The 20985-nt window shown below is 37.8% G+C and overlaps 1 protein-coding gene across 1 annotated transcript in view; it reads left to right on the top strand.

Annotated features, from left to right (window-relative positions):
• Positions 1 to 20985, top strand: part of CFAP43 (cilia and flagella associated protein 43) — a 99325-nt gene that overhangs the window by 21004 nt on the left and 57336 nt on the right. Inside the window, exons 6-10 of the mRNA XM_018041743.1 lie at positions 4517 to 4676; positions 10664 to 10731; positions 12389 to 12520; positions 17149 to 17265; positions 20152 to 20232. Coding sequence (XP_017897232.1) covers positions 4517 to 4676; positions 10664 to 10731; positions 12389 to 12520; positions 17149 to 17265; positions 20152 to 20232 — 558 coding nt within the window. The remainder of the gene's footprint in view (positions 1 to 4516; positions 4677 to 10663; positions 10732 to 12388; positions 12521 to 17148; positions 17266 to 20151; positions 20233 to 20985) is intronic.

The following is a 20985-nucleotide window of genomic DNA, read 5'->3' on the forward strand; positions in this document are numbered from 1 at the left end:
GCAAAATGTGGCAAATGTTATAAAAGGATAAATGGGAGATGGGGGTGGAGGGGAGGGAGAGATCAACATGCTGCTCAAGGAAGGCCTCTGGAGGGATGACTCTGAAGGACGAGGGGGCATTCCTCCTGCTATAAGCAGGGTGAAGGGTGTTCAGGCAGAGGGCACTGCACGTGCGAAGGCCCTGGGAGAGAAGGGAATTCAGTATTCTTGAGGAGCTGAGAAGAGAATCCTGTGGCTGGAGCACAGTGAACAGGGAGCTGGGGAGTAAGGCACAGTGATGGTCAAGAAGGAGGCTGGGGGCAGAGAGTGACACCTGCAGGGTCTTTGGGGTGAAAGTAAGGAGCTGGATTCTGCTGCACCTCTGGAACCTGCGTTGTGTGAACACTTGTGTGAAAGCTCCAAGCCAAGGAGAACGGAAGTAGAGGTTCCCAAATGCTTCTGACCACTGCAGAGCATTAGGCTACAGATATTTCAAATAGTTCCATGTTATAATTGGTTTATGAAAAAGTCTCTGGCAAGCAAAATTTGTATGCTTATAGTATTTCTTCTAAAGGATGACAATTATTCACTTTTCCTGATTACAGAAGATAACTAATTCCTGTTAATAGTTTAAGTCTTTACCTTGGAAATGCAACCACACTCAGCCACAGTGGGGCAGCAGAGTAAAAACAAACACCTCAGCCTTCACGATTTACAACTGGAAAATATGTTTCTATGTTTAGTTTTTGATACCAAAGAAGCCACATTTTCAACTATTTCAACGCCGTCATTCACCCTGTGTACCAACTTCATGAATCCTACATAAAGCATTTAAAACTCAGGCAATTGTTCTTATCATTTAAAAAATGTCAAGTAAGAGAAAAGATTGTATGCTCTTAGTATTTCCTCTAAAAGATGACGATTATTCACTTTTTCAAATTATAGAAAATAGCTAATTCTTTTAATAGTACAGGAAATGCCTATACTTTTAACAGTACAGAAATGCCTTCTTTAAATACTTATATATGGAGTTACCATTTTTAAAAAATGCTCATAATAAAACAGACATATTTCTTTCCTAGGACTTTTGTAACTCAGTACATTGCAATTTTTTCCTGAAAACAGAAATTTAGTTTTAAAGTTTGACATCTCTAAATTACACAGGGACTGTTACTAAAGCCATTTATTTTACATTTAAATTAGAAGTCAATTTTGACACTATTTAATTCTTTCATCTTATGGATAAATAAGGTGAAAAACATTGCTAACATATTGAGTAATGTCTATACACGTGAAAGTGTAACTAAACTTCGATCTCAAATGTCTTGATTCTCTTCCTTTGAATGAAGTTTCTTGTGGCCCAGTACCAATGGCAAAGAAATTAGTAAGGATTTGACCTATTTAAAGGTCTTAAAAATTGACAAATGTGGATTTTTATAAAATTACAAATATTAAATAGTCCCCTTATCTCTCTTGTAGCTAACAGTAGAAAAGCACATAATAGGTCTTCAAATGGGCAAGGATCACATTATACAACTTATTTGGGGCATTAGAAATAGTATCCAGTAGTAGCATGGGAGAAATCAAAGGCAGATGTTATCTGGGCAGAAATTGTATCCAAGATGGTGAATTTAATCTGAAGTGTCCAGTTTTCTTTTTCCAGCGACCTTGAAAAAAATTGCTAAATAGAAATTCCTCTTAAAGCTCAAGTATTCTGACACATATTCAGATGCTTACATTTTCTAAAGCAATATTAAGTTGGGCTCGAGTATTTTATGTTTGGTCTTCAAGTGATCAAAATGTTTGATTCCAGAGGACTGAGCAAGGATATGGTGTTACCAACAAATACTTTTAAACACTTGTCGGCACCTTTTCTTTTAAAATTTTCAATTTCCATAATTGAAAATTATTCTTTCTGCTTACACCATGTAATATCACATTTATTTTTAAATGGCACAGAACATATTTATTGATAAAAAAAAATAGGAAGACAAGCCCAGGTTTATTTTAAATAAAACTGCACACAGTACTAGTTTAATATACTAAGGCAAGAAAATTCCAAGTTTTAATCCTCACCCTCTGAGGCATATATGTTCACTAACATTATGAGAACCAGATATGTGTGGTTTTTAAAAAATTTTCAAGTTCATTGCCATACTAGGAAAGAGTCTTTCTTTTTGTGATTTATAGTCAAATGTCATCAAGACAACCAGGGAACTTTTAAATTATGAAGATTAAATAATGGTAGTCAGTAACTCTTTTCCCTCTGAGTCAAATCTCAGATACCACAAAAACGTCATTGATCAGCAACAGTTTAATTCTTTTGAGTGATTTTGTCCCTTTTTTATGCCCACTAGGTGGCTAAATTGTGACTCAAGTTTCATTTTCTAAGGATTCAAGGCTATGAGGGCATGAAATAGACCAACCATACATTAAAGATGACAAGATGACCTAGCCTTTAAAAAACTCATAATGAGAAGTGCCTCTATATATGAAGCACTTATGCTTTCATATTTCATGATCCATCTCAAATGACAGTTCTCTCTCTGTCCATTTCCTTCACTCCGTCAGGAAGAACAAATCGCTTTCTTGTAGGTTCTCTTGTAATATTTAAATACTCTTCTGCTATAAACTACCATGTTTTCTGATTCTGATGTTTGCTGATACTACTTCTCACTCAATAGGTGACTGTCCTATTGAGAAGAGGGATAATCTTAGTAATACAAGAGATCTCTCTGGTACAATACATGGTATATAATCAACACCCAGTAAATGTTTGTGGAAATACTAATATGCAAAATTTTGTATCAGTTGGGAATCCAGTAGAATAATTACTTTGGCAGGGCTATACCTGCTTTACCTTTCCTAAATTAAAGAGCAATATATGCTATTTAAATAATTGAGTATTTATTACAATGGTGGCCTGCATGATCAAGTTTTGGATGGAAAAAATGGCTGTTTACATGGGTTTACCATATTCCCCCACCACGAGACCTATTCCAACTTCCCCAGCTTTATTTTTCTCTCACAGCACATTCAACACATAATATTTTATTTATGTATGTATATATAATTCTTTTTCCTTAATTTCTTTTTGCTCTGTTTTCCCTCACCAGGATTAAGTCCCATGAGGGTAGATTTTATTTGTTTGTTTGTTTGTTTTGTTCATTGCTACATCCCTGTGCTTAGAACAGTGCATGATATGTAAATATTTGGTAGATGAATGAATAAATGCATGAAATAAATATGGATCTCTCAAAGAATATAACAATTCTATTAATTTGGCCATTAGCTTATTAAAAATGTTTTCTGTTCTTATGGCTATAAGGATGCCTAAAGAAAACAAAGACGTTATGTTGTAGCTAATGCAATTCTAAATATAGTATAGCATTAAAAAAAAAACCCAAGATAGTACTAAATGTTTTGTTATAAACAAATATGTAAATAGATAAATAAAAGTAAAGTGTAGTATGTTTGACTTGTTTAAATAGAAAGGAAAGGATGCCATGCTATTTTACTTTATAGGACCCTGAATTCAGAATCTTAATCAGTGCTCTGAGGGGCAGAGGTGAGGGCACGTGTCCAAAATATTTTACCTCTGGGAAGATAGCCAGGTGGTCCAGGACTTACAAGGAGGCCTGCTCTGTGTGGACAGAAAGAGGGAATGGCCTCTCCCCTGCTGGACAGAGTGTTTTAAAGCTATAGGGGACATAATACTGAGGTATTATCATCCAAGGCAGAGATCAGCAAACTATCACCTGCCTTTATGTGACTTCAACCAAGCTAATTCTGTTCTTTTACATATTTTTTAAGTGTTAAAAAAAAAAGAAAGAAAAAAAAAAAAGAAAGGGATATAACAGAGACCTATGTGGTCCACAAAGCTTATTTTTTACCTAGTCCTTTACAGGAAAATTTTGCCACAGACCCTTAGTTTTAGTTCCCAAAGCCAGTTTTTCTTCTAGGTACATTCCATAGATTTTGTGCATTTCTGTCTGAGTTTTCCATGGAATCAAAGTCAGGTAGGATGTTTCATGAACTAGAGAGGCGTTGAGAACCAGACCAGGGGTCCTCTTCTCATTCTCCGTTACACAGAACTAAGCAGAGGGTTGAGGCCAACCACTCCATAGAAAAATCACATTCATGCCCCCTGCCATGAACCAGGAAAGAAAAGGTTGACCCAAATCTTCCTCAAATGGGGTGATTTTCGCTAAACAATGGCTTTCTTAGATCCAAGATATCAAAAAGTCCACCAAGAAACAGCGTACAAATTATTACTCAAGACTTTTGCAAAAAACCTATGACACTAGAACTCTCAATATGTTGACAAAAACCCCTAATATTTTTCCTAGGGAATTAAAATGCAGAGAGAGAAATGGAGCAGGAAGTTCATTTAGCTCTGGGCAAAGGGCAGGACCAATAAATGCATGTAGACATATTAATTTGTTTTCATCTTGGAAATTTTTTTTTTTTGAGTATTTCTCTGGCTCTTAAGCCATGACTGTTGTCTTAACACAAGGTTTTAAATCTTTCCTTGAAGCCTAAAGATGATCTGTATTCTTTGCTTCACCCGACTATGCACTGCTGGACTCCAACAAGTGACCTGTACGTTGGCTGTGAAGAGGGTCATCTTTTAATGGTTAATGGAGATAACTTGAAGGTAACTGTGCTTAACAAGATAGAAGACGGACCACCAAGGGGTAAGAAACTGCTTTGCTTCATCTTCCCAGAAGTGTAGCCATTGGTGATGGTTTTGCACTTGACAGTGGATGTTTTGTTCCGTATTTTTCTCTTTCTAGAGACATCTTTGATTCCTCCTTCTTCTTTATCCTCTAGTTAGTTACCAAGTCCTCTGGATGTTTCTTTTAGCTATGAAGTGTTTTATGCTCTAGACTTTCTACCCTCTATATACATATTTCACATAATCCTTAAAACAAGTTCATAAGGAAATACATTTTTATTTTCATGATATAGATGAAGAAATGGAGGCATTAAGAACTTAAGAAACATGCCCAAATTCACATAACTAGTAAACTATAGAGCTGACACCTGAACCCAGACAGTAAGACCTCAGAGTCCAAGTTCATACTATGCTGTATCCTTCTACATACATAGGTGCTCAGTTGCTCGGTTCTGCCCAGCTCTTTGTGACCCTGTGGACTGTGGTCCACCAGGCTCCTCAGCCCATGAAATTTTCCAGGCACGAATACTGGAGTGGGCTGCCATTTCTTACTTCAGGGTGTCTTCCCCACCCAAGGATCAGACCTGCATCTCTTGCATCTCCTGCATTCGCAGGCAGATTCTTTACCACTAGCGCCACCTGGGAAGCCCTCTTCATAATATGCCTGTTTAATCAGCTAATATGCCCTTCTCTGCCTTCCACAGTAACTCTTTCTCCACGAGACCTTCCTTTAGGACCAACCGCCATCTTGAAAATTACTTTCCATTGCCTCACTAGCACTTCTGAGAGAATCTGATCTGTTCTCCTTAGATTAAGTGTCCACTCTTGGTCCCATCAGAGTTGGCCTGGGTCAGAGAAGCCAGTATCACCTTGTGTGAAGCTACATGTAGACACTTTGAGAAGGGAGTCTCGCCAGGGCAAGATCTCCAACCTGACCAATGCACTTTCCACTCTAATTCTTATTCTTTCACACCTTGATTTCCGCAGCAACCATAGAACTGATTTCATTGAGCTTAATCCATAGTTGACCCAAACCAGGCATCCCATCCCTGCCAAACTGCCCTTCTTTTTTTTTTCTTCCTAATTTTTATTATTTTTTATTTAAATTTATTTATTTTAATTGGAGGCTAATTACTTTACAATATTGTATTTGTTTTGCCATACATCAACACTGCCCCTCTTGACCATTTTCCATGTTTAACTCAAGGATCAGTTCAGTTCAGTTCAGTCGCTCAGTCGTGTCCGACTCTTTGTGACCCCATGAATCGCAGCATGCCAGGCCTCCCTGTCCATCACCAACTCCCGGAGTTCACTCAAACACGCGTCCATCAAGTCAGTGATGCCATTCAGCCATCTCATCCTCTGTCGTCCCCTTCTTCACCTGCCCCCAATCCCTCTCAGCATCACAGTCTTTTCCAATGAATCAACTCTTTGCGTGAGGTGGCCAAAGTACTGGAGTTTCAGCTATAGCATGATTCCTTCCAAAGAAATCACAGGGTTGATCTCCTTCAGAATGGACTGGTTGGATCTCCTTGCAGTCCAAGGGACTCTCAAGAGTCTTCTCCAACACCACAGTTCAAAAGCATCAATTCTTCAGCACTCAGCCTTCTTCACAGTCCAACTCTCACATCCATACATGACCACTGGAAAAACCATAGCCTTGACTAGATGGACCTTAGTCAGCAAAGTAATGACTCTTCTTTTGAATATACTATCTAGGTTGGTCATAACTTTTCTTCCAAGGAGTAAGCGTCTTTTAATTTCATGGCTGCAGTCACCATCTGAAGTGATTTTGGAGCCCCAAAAAATAAAGTCTGACACTGTTTCCACTGTTTCCCCATCTATTTCCCATGAAGTGATGGGACCGGATGCCATGATCTTCGTTATCTGAATGTTGAGCTTTAAGCCAACTTTTTCACTCTCCTCTTTCACTTTCATCAAGAGGCTTTTTAGTTCCTCTTCACTTTCTGCCATAATGGTGGTGTCATCTGCATATCTGAGGTTATTGATATTTCTCCCGGCAATGTTGATTCCAGCTTGTGTTTCTTCCAGTCCAGCATTTCTCATGATGTACTCTGCATATAAGTTAAATAAGCGGGGTGACAATATACAGCCTTGATGTACTCCTTTTCCTATTTGGAACCAGTCTGTTGTTCCATGTCCAGTTCTAACTGTTGCTTCCTGGCCTGCATATGGCCTCAATATGGCAACAAACTTGGAAAACTCAGCAGTGGCCACAGGACTGGAAAAGGTCAGTTTTCATTCCAATCCCAAAGATAGGCAATGCCAAAGAATGCTCAAACTACCACACAATTGCACTCATCTCACACGCTAGTAAAGTAATGCTCAAAATTCTCCAAGCCAGGCTTCAGCAATACATGAACCATGAATTTCCTGATGTTCAAGCTGGTTTTAGAAAAGACAGAGGAACCAGAGATCAAATTGCCAACATCCTCTGGATCATGGAAAAAGCAAGAGAGTTCCAGAAAAACATCTATTTCTGCTTCATTGACTATGCCAAAGCCTTTGACTGTGTGGATCACAATAAACTGTGGAAAATTCTGAAAGAGATGGAAATACCAGACCACCTGACCTGCCTCTTGAGAAATCTTTATGCAGGCCAGGAAGCAACAGTTAGAACTGGACATGGAACAACTCAAGGATGACTATGGCTTAATTTCAAGCCCTCTCTGATCTTTTCTTACCTGTACCATTAATATTATTTCTGACTACTCCCCAGCATGAGTTTTCTGATCTAGCCAGTCATTTCTTCCCATCATTTCACAGACATTTCACAGCCAGCTCATTCCCTTATCACCTTTCACTCTGAATCCTCCAGTTTGCAGCTCAAACACCACATCCTACAGCAAGTCTTCCCCATCTACACATCTTCATATACTCCCTCTCCTGTTTCCTGACTTACCCTCCACTGTGAAAGTAAAGCCATTAGGTTCAGCTTTCCTACCCCAGCCTGCCACACTCCCCCCACCTCACTCTTCCCATTACTCTCATCTGGACTCTCCGGGCCTGGGCCACCCTCTGATCTTATGTTCACAATTCCATCCCTCAGCTTTCTAAAGAATAAGTCTCTCTTCTGGCCTGTCATTCCAGTTTCAGCTCTCCCACTTGAGCCTCATAGAAGTTCTCATCATTCCTGTACTCTCTCTAAATTCTGCCTGCAGGCATTGGGAGTTACCTTTGTCTAGGATGCCATGTCTTCCTCTCTACCTAGTGAAATTATCCATTGTGGAGCCTCTGTGTCCTCACTCCAACTTACAGGCAAACTCAGGTGCCCCATCTGGGGTTCCATCAGACTCACATCTTTGTTAGAGCCTCATCCTCTGCTGTTATCAAAATATAATGCCTCCTGTGCCTGACTGTCCTTCCCAGTCAGTCAGTTGATTTGCTCATTTGTGTCTGACTCTTTACGACCCCATGGACTGCAGCACGCCAGGCCTCCTTGTCCATCACCAACTCCCAGAGCTTGCTCAAACTCCTCATGTCCATCGAGTTGGTGATGCCATCCAAACATATCATCCTCTGTCATCCCCTTCTCCTCCTGCCTTCAATCTTTCCCAGCATCAGGGTCTTTTCAAATGAGTCAGCTCTTTGCATCAGGTTGCCAAAGTATTGGAGTTTCAGCTTCAGCATCAGTCCTTCCAATGAATATTCAGGACTGATTTCCTTTGGGATGAACTGGTTGGATCTCCAATCCAAGGGACTCGCAAGAGTCTTCTCCAACACCACATTTCAAAATCATCAGTTCTTTGGCGCTCAACTTTCTTTATAGTCCAACTCTTACATCCATACATGACTACTGGGAAAACCATAGCTTTGACTAGATGGACTTTTGTTGGCAAAGTAATGTCTCTGCTTTTTAATATGCTGTCTAGTTTGGTCATAGCTTTTTTTCCAAGGAGTAAGCATCTTTTAATTTCATGGCTGCCAGTCACCATCTGCAGTGATTTTGGAGCCCCCCAAAATAAAGTGTGTCACTGTTTCCATTGTTTCCCCATCTCTTTGCCATGAAGTGATGGGACTGGATGCCATGATCTTAGTTTTCTGAATATTGATTTTTAAGCCAGCTTTTTCACTCTCTTTCACTTTCATCTAGAGGCTTTTTAGTTCTTCTTCACTTTCTGCCATAAGGGTGGTGTCATCTGCATATCTGAGGTTACTGATACTTCTCCCAGCAATCTTGATTCCAGCTTGTGCTTCATCCAGCACAGCATTTTGCATGATATACTCTGCATATAAGTTAAATAAGACTGTCTTTCCCACTAGTCATCAACTCTGAACTTAGGAACAGTGACTTCAACTTTGGCTCTATAGTTTAATCCCAGAGATTGCTAGAGGGTAAATTGGCACCTCTTTGTGTTTGTAAAGTGAATTATAAACAATATTTCTCATTTCCAAATTCCTATTTTGTGATGTTTTATACAATTTAGGACTTAGTTGTATATAGTCTTTTTTTTTAGCCATACTGCACAGCATATGGGATGTTAGTTCCCCAATCAAAGATCGAACTTGCACCCCTTGCAGTGAAAGTTGAGAGTCTTAACTACTGGACTACCAGGGAAGTCCCTGTACGTAGTCTTTTATTGCTCACTAATTCCATCCTATGTACTATTTCTTATCATTTTCATGATACATATATTAAAATACTTCCAAATAAATGTTTTCTGTCTTCTACAATGTGGAGGACACTGCTGCCTTTAAGTTGATATAGGTGGCAAATATATAATCTCATAATCAATAGCCTCAAGGTATTTATATTTTATTAAAGAGAATAAGACAAGTTGACAGATAATTGCAGCCAGAAAAATCAAGATGTGAGGAAAGCGTCATAAAGCTCTATGGGAATTCAGATGAGGGGAAAATGCCAAATTAAGTCCTGTTGTAGGTGGCATTTGAAATAGCCCTTAAAGGATAGGTTCACAGGCAGAGATGAGGGTAGGTGAAATTTTGAACAATGGTATCCATGTAAACGAGAAAACATGGGGAAGGTTGAGAAACAAGAAGTTGTCCAGTTTGTCTGGAGCATCAAGTGTTATGCAGAAATAGTGGTGATAAAGGGACGTCTAAGTGATACCACATCTGACCTTGAATCTGACTAAGGTGTTTATACCTAATCTATCTGACAGTAGAATGACATCAACTGCTGAGTGGAGATGTACCCCAACTGGAACTGTGCTTGCAGACATAAATTATCCATAGTTTAGGAAAGAAGTAGCTATAAGCAGCAGGCATCTAGACTAGGCCAGGTTCATAGCAATGGATTCTGGTGGCAGGTGGATTAAAGAGAAGAAGCTACTGGGAGGTGAACAGTCTTTGGAGGAAAGGGCACTATGTGTCTTAGCATCTGGCAAAATGCTGAGCAGGTAGTATGTGATAAATAAAAGTCTGGCAGGTGTCTCTGAGCCTTTGATCTTGTAGTTCTTGCAGTTTATCTACATAAAAGCTAGTGTGCTTTTTATGACATTCCCCCAGGACAATATTTTATTAATAACAAAGACCTTATAAATCTTTTTTTATTTTTACTTTTAAAAATCCACCATGTTTTATTTATTGAGGTACAAATTTACACGCCATAAAATATGCAAATCTCAAGTATACAGTTTAATAATAACATCGTTTTTGTCTTTTTTCCCCCCAGCCTCTTAAAATCTCTGATAATTTCTTTCCTTAAAAAAGGAAATATATTTACTATATAATTGCACAATGTTACTCCCATAGATCTGATGATACAGAACATTAAAAAAAAAACAACTTGTGTGATTTATCATTAATTATTAATTTATCATTATCATCAGTAACCATTGCAAAGTAGCTTTTATTCTTTATTGTTTGAGAGGCATCATAGCATGTATTCTGATAGGAAGTTGATCTGTAGAAAAAGGAATTACAAAGAAATGAATAGCCCTAGGAAAGCAAGTGAGACTAATCACTCTATATGGCACTTTTAATTATCTGTCACCTGTTTCACTTTGTTTTTCTTTCCCAAAGTTGAAAGAAATCTCCTCAGTCCCGTCACCATGGCGTATCAGAAGGGAGGCGTGCTTGCTTCTGGAATTGTAATGTATTTTTTTCTTCAAAATTAATTGCTTTCAATAAAAATATATAAACCCATGAAGCTAACACAATGTTGTAAATTAACTATACTTCAATTTAAAATGGTTAAAAAATATGTCAAATGGAAAAATAAAATATACAAAATTTCTATTTACTGCCATTTACTATGATGAACCATAATATGTGATATCAAGTTCTGTTAGTTTATTAATTAAAATTGTTTCTTCAGGGGATGCTATTGTAAAACCTTTTATTACAAATTATATATATATACAAAATTATAGAAAACATTATAGTGAACTATCATATGTCTGTCTTATTGCAAATAAATAAAATTTAAAAATCTACCACCCCAAAACATACATACACACACACACTCAAAGGAGTCAAGTCTTCCAGAGTTCACCAACCAGTAAGTGGAGAAGCTGGAAATTGAACCCAAGCATGGTAAACTCCAAAGTCCTTTCTCATTTTTTAGGGCACACAGCTTCATTAAGTAAGAAAAGGGGCCAGACCATGTTACTTTTCCATGTGGTTGTAATCAAGGTTTGACCTACAGTAAAATCTCTGGTCTACTGGTAGCTGTCCCAAACCACTGTTAGCTTCGTCTCTTCTTTTGCCACAAATCACACCTCTAGGAACCTAAGGGCAGCTGCAAAATGCTGTCAGAATGAAAGCTCCACCAACAGGAAGCAGTCTGGAGCTCATAAACCTACATTTAGTGCATAATCTCCTCTCCCCAACCTTGCAATGGACTACCTCTTTCTACATTTAGTCTGCATTTGTCCTTTTCAAGTCACCCTTGGTGGGTTTTTTTGTTTTTTTGTTTTTTTGTTTTTAAATCTAGTTTAAAGGAAAGCTTGGAGCATCTGTTCTGGTGAGGGATGGAGAGTGATGATGATCTTGGAGAAAGCACCTTGCACGTTTTTCCCCAGGTCCCAAGTCTGAACCAAGCCATCTCACAAATACCTCTTAGTCATTAGGGGGTCTAATCTAGAAATGATGCCTGAGTTTGCCCAAAATCTTTTCATTACTGTAAAAATAACTTAAGTTCTTCTTGAAAGTAGTTAAATTAACCTAAAACTGTTTACAACTTACTGATCAACATTTAACCAACCCATTTTCACTGGGTAGAAACAGTGCCCTGTTTCTCGCACTGTGTGAAAAACTAGAAAGGAGAATACAAAGGAAATAAGCAGCGCACTCCCTACCTTTGAGTCATTTAGAGATTTAAGAAATGCACACAATAATGATTAAAGAACATACATTAAGGCTAAGGTCCTTTGAAGTAAGGAGACTGCTGAATACCAGCCACACAGTAAACCCTGCCTCATCTACCCCACGTCCTTTTTCAGAAAGAATGTGGTAAGGTGATAAATACTAAAGAAGTTCAAAGAAAGGGGAGATTAGTAAAATTTTGGGTAATTGAAAATGTGTCAGAAAAAAAAGATAAAATTAAAAACTGAGCAGGAAACATGGTTAAAAATTGGCTAAATAAAGGTATGAAGACAGAACATTCTAGATAATGTAAACATAGATGATGTTTCCAAAAATGAACAGTAGATACTAATCAATAAATCTTAGCTGATTTGATGAGGAAAGTATACTATGCATGGACTGAGACTAATTTTCATTTATCTCATTGTTTTTGGTTTCTAGGATGGCTTTGTGTATTCTTTACTTATTAAAGATACAAATTACAAAGTAGAGGATTTTCTTGAGGTTGAAAGGCCGGTGGAACATTTGATGTTTTCTCCTAGTTACAGAATGTTGCTGATTCAGACAGACAAGGTATGCTAGATGGCGATTTCTTGATAAGTTTTCAGATATTATTATTATCATCATTGCATGACAGGAAAGAAGGGCAGAATGTGCTGCATAATGATCCATTACTAGTCAGGACTCGTTAGCTTGCGAATGAAAAATCAGCCAGTTTAAAAGTCCAGGAAACACTTGAGTGTTGTTTCTTCTTTTTGTGTATATATAACTGAAAGCAAGCAAGGAATTGATATAAATCTGGGCGCTCCCGTGTTGCTATTAGCCTTGTTTTTCTGCCATATCTTAGCTCTGTTTCCTCTCTACTTCCTCCCTTTCTATGAAGATAGTGTCAAAAGAACGTCCTGAAACTCCAGTTTTATATTTTTATCCTCTTGGTGACCTTAGTAGAAAGATACCAGGTGGGAAAAAAATGTCCTGTAACCTGGACTTACTGTACTAACTTGGGTCACCTTTCTACCCCTGGGTCAATTACTATGTCCAGAGGGATTCTAAACTCTTATTGACCAGGCTTAGGTCACACGTCTAACCTTGGAGCCTAGGTAGGGTCATCTCAGTTTAGTTCAGTTCAGTCGCTCAGTCATGTCCAACTCTTTGTGACCCCATGGACTGCAGCACACCAGGCCTCCCTGTTCATCACCAACTCCCAGAGTTTACCCATTCTCATGTCCATTGAGTCGGTGATGCCATCCAACAATCTCATCCTCTGTCATCTACTCAAACATAAACTGAGATTGTGGTAATGGGTGGTTCGCTAAGGAGAGTATAGGTTCTATAAGAGAAGAAGGGAGGGAAATAAATGCAGGATAAAATCAAATGCCCACATGAATTATACTGTTAGGAAGACTCCTAAGTCAGGAATAGCAGTTTATATTGTTGGGCAATGATTTTAGATAAATTACAAGTAAAATTGAATGATTTTTTGCCTAAGAGAAATTGAAACTAAAATATGGAAAGACTTAAGTTTCTGTGATTACCAGAAGTTAAAACAACTGTGTTAATGATGTCTTAATAAGTGAAAAACTTGAAGTATCTATGGAGGACAGAAAACAATAAAAAATGTAACCTAAGAGAAGGGAGAAAGACACAAATAGAAATCATACAAAAGAAAAATATACTTACAAAGTAAAAATGAAATGAATATGTCTGACAGAAGACTGGACACAGCCAAAGAGAGAACAGATGAAGATAGATTGGAAGATGTTATTCAGAACGTACCCAAGAGATGAAAGTATGTGAAATATAGAAGGGAAGGTAAAAGAAATGAATGATATAGTGAAAAGATCTAACATGTATTTGATTGGAATTCCAAAGAGGAGAGTCAGACAGAAGCAATATTTAAGGAGATATTTTCCAGAACTGATTAAAGATATGAATTCACAGCTTCAGGAGGTGCAGTGAATCCCAAGCAGGATACATAAAAAGATATACACACCCAGACTTACCAGTGTGAAATTGTTGCAAACTAAAGACAAAGAGAAAATCTTAAAAGTAGTTAGACAGAAAACCAGATTATTTCAAGGGACTTTCAATTAGGCTAACAGCTGACTTCTTTGGCAATAACATAAGAAAGAAAGAATAGAATGATATCTTCCATGTAGTTCAGGGGTCAGCAAACTGTGGACCCTTGGGTCAAAACCAGCCTCCTGCTCGTTTCTGTAAATAAAATTTTACTGGAACACAGTCAGACCCACTTGTTTATGTATTGTCCACGGCTGCTTTGACACTGCAATGATAGTATTAAGTAGTTGTGAGAGACTACACGGCCTGCAAAGCCTAAAATATTTATTGGTTGTCCCTTTATAGAAGAAGTTTGCTGACCCCTGATTTAGTGAAATAAGGTTGCTATCGCTGAATTTTATACCCAGGGAAAATACTTTTCAGTATAGGGATGAAAACTGACATTTTTAGAAATGAGCGTTTGTTAGTACGTCATCAGTAGAGAAAATTCTAAAGAATGTTCTTCAGGCAGAAGGAAAATGATCCCAGAAGGAAAGACTGTGATGCAAAAAGAATGAAGAACAGTAGTAAATGTGTGGAGAAATGTAAGTGAAGACTGACTGTATAAAACAACAACAGTAATGTGAAGCTGGAGGGAAAGGCGTGTGCTGCGTGCTCAGCCAGTCAGCTGTGTCTGACTCGCTGCAGCCCGCCAGTCTCCTCTGTCCATGGGATTTTTCAGACAAGAATACTAGAGCAGGTTGCCATCTCCTTCTCCAGGGGATCAATCCAGACTCGGGGATCAAAACTGAGTCTCCCGCACTGGGAGGTAGGTTCTTTCACCCGCTGAGAGAGGAAAGGTTTTAAGTTCTTCTGATGTTTATAAATTAAGTATACGTGTTCTGACCTGTAAGGTAACCAAAAAAGAACTGAAACATCAGATGAAATTTCCACATAATAGAGGGGCAAAGTGGAAGCGTTCAAGAAAGCCACCCAAAAGAAGAAAAGAAAAGAGAAATAAAGATATACAAACAACTGAGAAGAAAACAGGAAGCATAAATTAAAGTGTAATGTTTAATCTCAAATATACTAGTAATTACAATTAAAGCAAAACAGAATAGTTGATCTAGTTAAAAGGCAAATATTAGCATATTTGATTAAAAAAAGCCAAACCTAACTATGCACTGTTTTCAAGTGACATATCTAAAGCATAAGATTGAAAGTAAATTTTTAAAAATATAGTAACATTGAAAGCAAATTAAAGATTGAAAGTAAATAAAAAGATAGGAAAAGATATATCATGCAGACACTAACCAAAAGAAAGTCTTTGGAGATATATTAGTATTAGACAAAATAGACTTTTGGGCAAAAATCATTCCTAAGGATAAATGAGTTTATTAATATTTTAGAATAGTAAAAGGTTAGATTCACTAGAAGTCTATAAACTTTTAAGATATATATGTACCAAATAAAATAACTTCAAAATATATAAAGCAAAACATGACAAAATGACAAGGAAAAGCAAAGTCATAATCTCAACAGATTTTAATATACTTTTCTCAGTACTTAATAGAATAAACGTGTGTATTTAACACAGTAGCCAAGGTGAGAAAAGCATCTTTACTACTCAGAGCCCTCGAGTGATTGCCTATGTTATTCTGAGTAAAAGCCAAAATCTTCACTATGCTTTACAAGGTTCTTCATGATGTGGACTCCACTCCCCACCCTGGCCTTATCTCCCACTGGTCTTCTTGTTCACCCTGCTTCAGTCATGCTGGCCATCATGTAAGCCTTTTGTACTCACCAGGCTTGCTCCTCCCTCAGAGAGCACTGGCTGTTCCTTCTGTCTGGAATGCATTCCCCACAGAGTCCACAGGAATACCTTCCTCATGTCCTTCAAGTCTTTTCCCTAAACTCACCTTCTCAGTAAAGTGTTTCATGGACACACAGGTTTAAATTCTATCCTCTTATTTTGCCATGTCATGTGCTCTTTCCCTGCTTTATTTTTTTTCTTTCTATAATTATTGCTCATTAACTTATGATATATATTATTTAGATATCTTATTTATTGACTGAATCCCCCAGTAGAATGTAAGTTCCATGAAGGCAGGGAATTTTTGTCTGTTCTGTCCTCTGATGTAGCCCCAGCATCCAGAGCTGTGTCTGGCACAGTGTGTCCACTCCATATTTGTTGAAGGAATGAATGAAAGATAAAATCAGTAAATACCTACCAAAGTTTAGACTTTACAGAGTTGTGTTTTTTACATAAACAAGAATAAAAACATTCATGTTTAACTCAAGTAAACGTGAAGAACTTGTGATCAGTTTAAAACAGACTTCTTATTGCTAGTAACCATACCGTAGTATAGTTACTTGGCAGAGATGCATAAGGTACAGGATAGATTTTTTTTTTTTTGAGAGATGAATTTGGAACCTGAGAATGATAAACAAGTTTTAAAGTAACAGCTTCAGACACACCTCTACAAGTTTCACAAAATTTTATTTTAAAGTTTCATTAGTACCCATCATGGTCTAGTATGTGATAGAATTTAGTTCATCTTAACAACTGTTTTGGAGAAGGCAATGGCAAGCCACTCCAGTACTCTTGCCTGGAAAATCCCATGGACAGAGGAGCCTGGTGGGCTGCAGTCTATGGGGTTGCTAAGGGTTGGACACAACGGAGCGACTTCACTTTCACTTTTCACTTTCATGCCTTGGAGAAGGAAATGGCAGCCCACTCCAGTGTTCTTGCCTGGAGAATCCCAGAGATGGAGGAGCCTGGTGGGTTGCTGTCTATGGGGTCGCACAGAGTCAGACGCGACTGAAGCAACTTAGCAGCAGCAGCAGCAACAACTTTTTTGGTTTTCTACATTCTTCAAACTTTCTGCATAAATAAACATAATTTTTGAAGTCAGGAAAAAGTGCTTCATTATGTTTTATAATCTAAAAAACAAATGCCTGGAAATGGAGGAAAGAAGTCTTATTTATTGAATATTTTAATTGATGAGTGAATGCAAGATTCAGTAAAACAAGTGTTTAGATTTTAAGCTCCTCAAGGTCAGGGCCTTACTGAGTTTATCTCTACTTTCCCATCACATTTTCCCACACAGTGTCTTATTACTTACAGGGAACATTTAATAACTATTTGTTCAACAGAACACACAACAATTGCATTATTTTTTTCTTTTTTGGTATATTTACAGGGGTCTATTTTTATTTATACTTTTGGTGAGGAGCCAACCTTTGAAAAAGTCCTAGAGGCTTGTGATGGGAAATTTCAGGCAACAGACTTTATCACACCTGGAAATGAATACTGCATGGTAAGGAATATTGTCTTTGTTCCACAATAGGATTTAAGGATGAGATTTGGAAATTCACATGCAACCTGTTGCAAACAGGAAGCAGAGTGTACTCGAAGATTCAATAGGAATGCCAGCCAGTTCCATCGTTAGATCTACTCCCCAGTTAAAATGACATCATCACATTGTGACTTCATAACATTAAGTCTCTGAACATGACCAAAGCAATTAAAATCTTAACAGCCATCCTGTTTGTATTCACCATCCAAGCTTTCCAAGCCATATCTTTAAACACATTCATTGCTAGTGAATTGTCAACACTCATTAAACTATTAGTGTTTTACCCTTTTTCAGAGTGATCCAGCCCCATCTGAAAATGAAAATGAAATAGTTGCCATGCATAAAACATGTATTCAATCTACTTTTTAAAAAAAAAAAACCACCTTCTACATTTAGAAAAGAAAATTTTTTTCTGATGATTAACTGCTTACCTTTAGTTGATCTCGAGAAATATAATTCACTTTCCATATGATTCATCAACAAATCCATTAAGATTTTGGGAGTTCTAGCAAATATTAATAAAAAGATACATAAACTATGGAATAGGTAACACTTAAAGAGTTCTTCCAGTTATCAGATTCTGATTATATGCTTTTTCTTTCAGATATTCTCTGATAAGAATTAAATTTAAAAATTTAATACAAGATTTTCACGTTTAGAATTAGATACTTGATCCACAACATCATGTGCTCACTCCCTCCTATTCAAGAAACAGAATTTAAACTGTATCACGTTGCAGTTACTTTAAAATGCTTTCAGTCTTGATCCTGTGAAAGAAGAAAAATGGACAAGACGAATTCTGGGTTTCCAGTCTAGCATGTAAAGAACCTTACATCAGGGGGAAAGAAAAGCTGAATAAACTTAAAATCAACCATTCCTCTCAGACCCATCAGAGAATTGGGGTCATAGGGGAAACCACTGCCCCCAAAATTATAGAGACAGACAGGCAGATGCAAAGAATCATAGCTTACTGGAGCAGATACCCAGAAGCAGAAACCAGGCCTGGAGCCAGTACCCAGGGGGATTACAATGGGAGAATCTGCACATCTCAGACCAAAAACGAGGACACTAGAGGCAGTTTTAGTTTCTGACATGTTCAGCTGCAGCAGACAATAAACACAGCCTAACTCCTAGCCAGATAAGCATAAAACCCCATATTACAGCCTACTTAATTCATATCCTTTTACCCAGTACATTATGTCCAACTTTTAACAAAAATTATATGGCATACTAAAAGACAGTAACAGTTAGAAGATACAGAGACAGCATCAGAACCAGACTCAGATATTGTTGTATCTGAAAATAATTACAAAGATATTGTAATTTATCAGGCCAGAAATTTAAAACAACTATGATTAATATACTAAGGGGTCTTATGAAAACAGTGGGCAACATGAAAGAATGATTGGAAAATATAAGTAGAGATATGGAAACATGAAGAATGAAAATAAATATTAGAAATATAAAACACTGTAACGGAAATGAAGAATGCCTTTGGTGGGCTCATCAATAGACTGAATATTGCAGAGGAAAGAATCAATAAGCTTGAAGAAATGTCAGTAGAACCTTCAACACTGAAATTCAAAAAGAAAAAAAGAATCAAAATGAACAGAATATCCAAGAACACGGGACAATTACAAAAGGTTTAGCATACACACAATAGAGAAAGGAAGGAACGAACAGAGGAAATGTGTGAAGTAATAATGGCTGAGAAGTTTTCAAAATTCATGTCAGACCCCTAACTACAGATCTGGGAAGCTGAGAGAGCACTAGAAGGATAAATACCAAAAAAATTTACACCAACACATATTAAGCGAAGAAGAACTAAAGAGTCTCTTGATGAAAGTGGAAGAGGAGAGTGAAAAAGTTGGCTTAAAACTCAACATTCAGAAAACTAAGATCATGGCATCCGGTCCCATCACTTCATGGCAAGTAGATGGGGAAACAATGGAAACAGTGACAGACTTTATTTTCTTGGGCTCCAAAATCACTGCAGATGGTGACTGCAGCCATGAAATTAAAAGACACTTACTCCTTGGAAGAATAGTTATGACCAACCTAGACAGCATATGAAAAAGCGGAGACATTACTTTACATATTAAATATGCATTTAATAAATATTAAATATTATTTAATATGCATTTAATACATGTTAAATACATATTACTTTACATATTTAAAAGCAGAGACATTACAACAAAGGTCTGTGTAGTTAAAGCTATGGTTTTTCCAGTAGTCATTACGGATGTGAGAGTTGGACTTTAAAGAAAGTTGAGCGCCGAAGAATTGATGCTTTTGAACTGTGGTGTTGGAGAAGACTCTTGAGAAGATCTCCTTGGACTGCAAGGAGATCCAGTCAGTCACTCCTGAAGGAAATCACTCCTGAATATTCATTGGAATGTCTGATACTGAAGCTGAAGCTCCAACACTTTGGCCACCTTATGCGAAGAACTGACTCATTTGAAAAGATCCTCATGCTAGGAAAGATTGAAGGTGGGAGGAGAAGGGGGCGACAGAGGATGAGCTGGTTGGATGGCATCACCGACTCAATGGACATGAGTTTGAGTAAATTCTGGGAGTTGGTAATAGACAGGGAGACCTGGAGTGCTGCAGTTCATGGGGTTGCAGAGTCAGACATGACTGAGCAACTGAACTGAACTGAACTGAAAGGTATTAATATTTGTTCAGAAGTATTAACATTGAGATTGTAAAGTAATTTTAATCCACATAAATAAAATGAAATTTTATTTTCAATCATCAGTGATTGACATACTAGAAAGAAATTTAGAACATGGTCCCGTAGCAGTCTTATTTTCCATTTGAGTTTTATTTTTCTTTCTTTTACAGACACTCACACAGTCAGGAGAAGTTTGTGTTTGGGGTATAGAGGATGGTGCTTGTGTTAGCAGGATTTATCTGAATATCCACGTAAGTGTGCCTTATAAATGGATTTTTAAAAAATATTGAATTCTAATCCAACCTACCTTCTTGTGTTCACATGTCAACAGTCTGTGGAAATACTTGTTACAGAGATGTTAATGTATTTTACCTTATATGTTTACAATAATTCTTGTGTATAAAGCATGTTCCACAGCCCAGAGTGTAGAACATAAGGTATTGTATTGGTATATAGGAAAGAACAAGCTTTTCCTTGGTGGCAATTATTTCTGAAAACCTAGTGATTTATATCTCACTCATGCTGCAAATTCATTGTGGATTGACAGGATCTCTTTTCCCCCATGGTCTTTCAGGGAACAAAGCCAACAGAGGCTCCACCAATTAATAGCTCCTCAGTACCACGGGATGGGCTTCCCACGTGGCTCAGTGGTAAAGAATCCGCCTGACAACGCAGAAGATGCAGGAGGGTTCGATCTCTGGGTTGGGAAGATCCCCTGGAGGAGGAAATGGCAACCCACTCCAGTATTCTTGCCTGAAAAATTCCATGCATAGAGGAGCCTGGCAGGCTACAGTCCACGGGGTCACGAAGAGTCAGACACAACTGAGCGAATGAGCCACTGACCATGCACGCACACCTTAGGATGGGAAGAGTTCTGGAGAGCCTTGAACTAGCAATTAAGTGTTTTTAATAAAAAACTAAACATTCCTTGGCCGTGACTAGGTGAATGGCCCCATCTAACCTCAAGGGGATCAGTTAGAAATGAAAGAAAGGTGCCACTCTAA

This window comes from Capra hircus, chromosome 26 (genome assembly GCF_001704415.2).
Source record: "Capra hircus breed San Clemente chromosome 26, ASM170441v1, whole genome shotgun sequence".
Classification (NCBI taxonomy): domain Eukaryota; kingdom Metazoa; phylum Chordata; class Mammalia; order Artiodactyla; family Bovidae; genus Capra; species Capra hircus.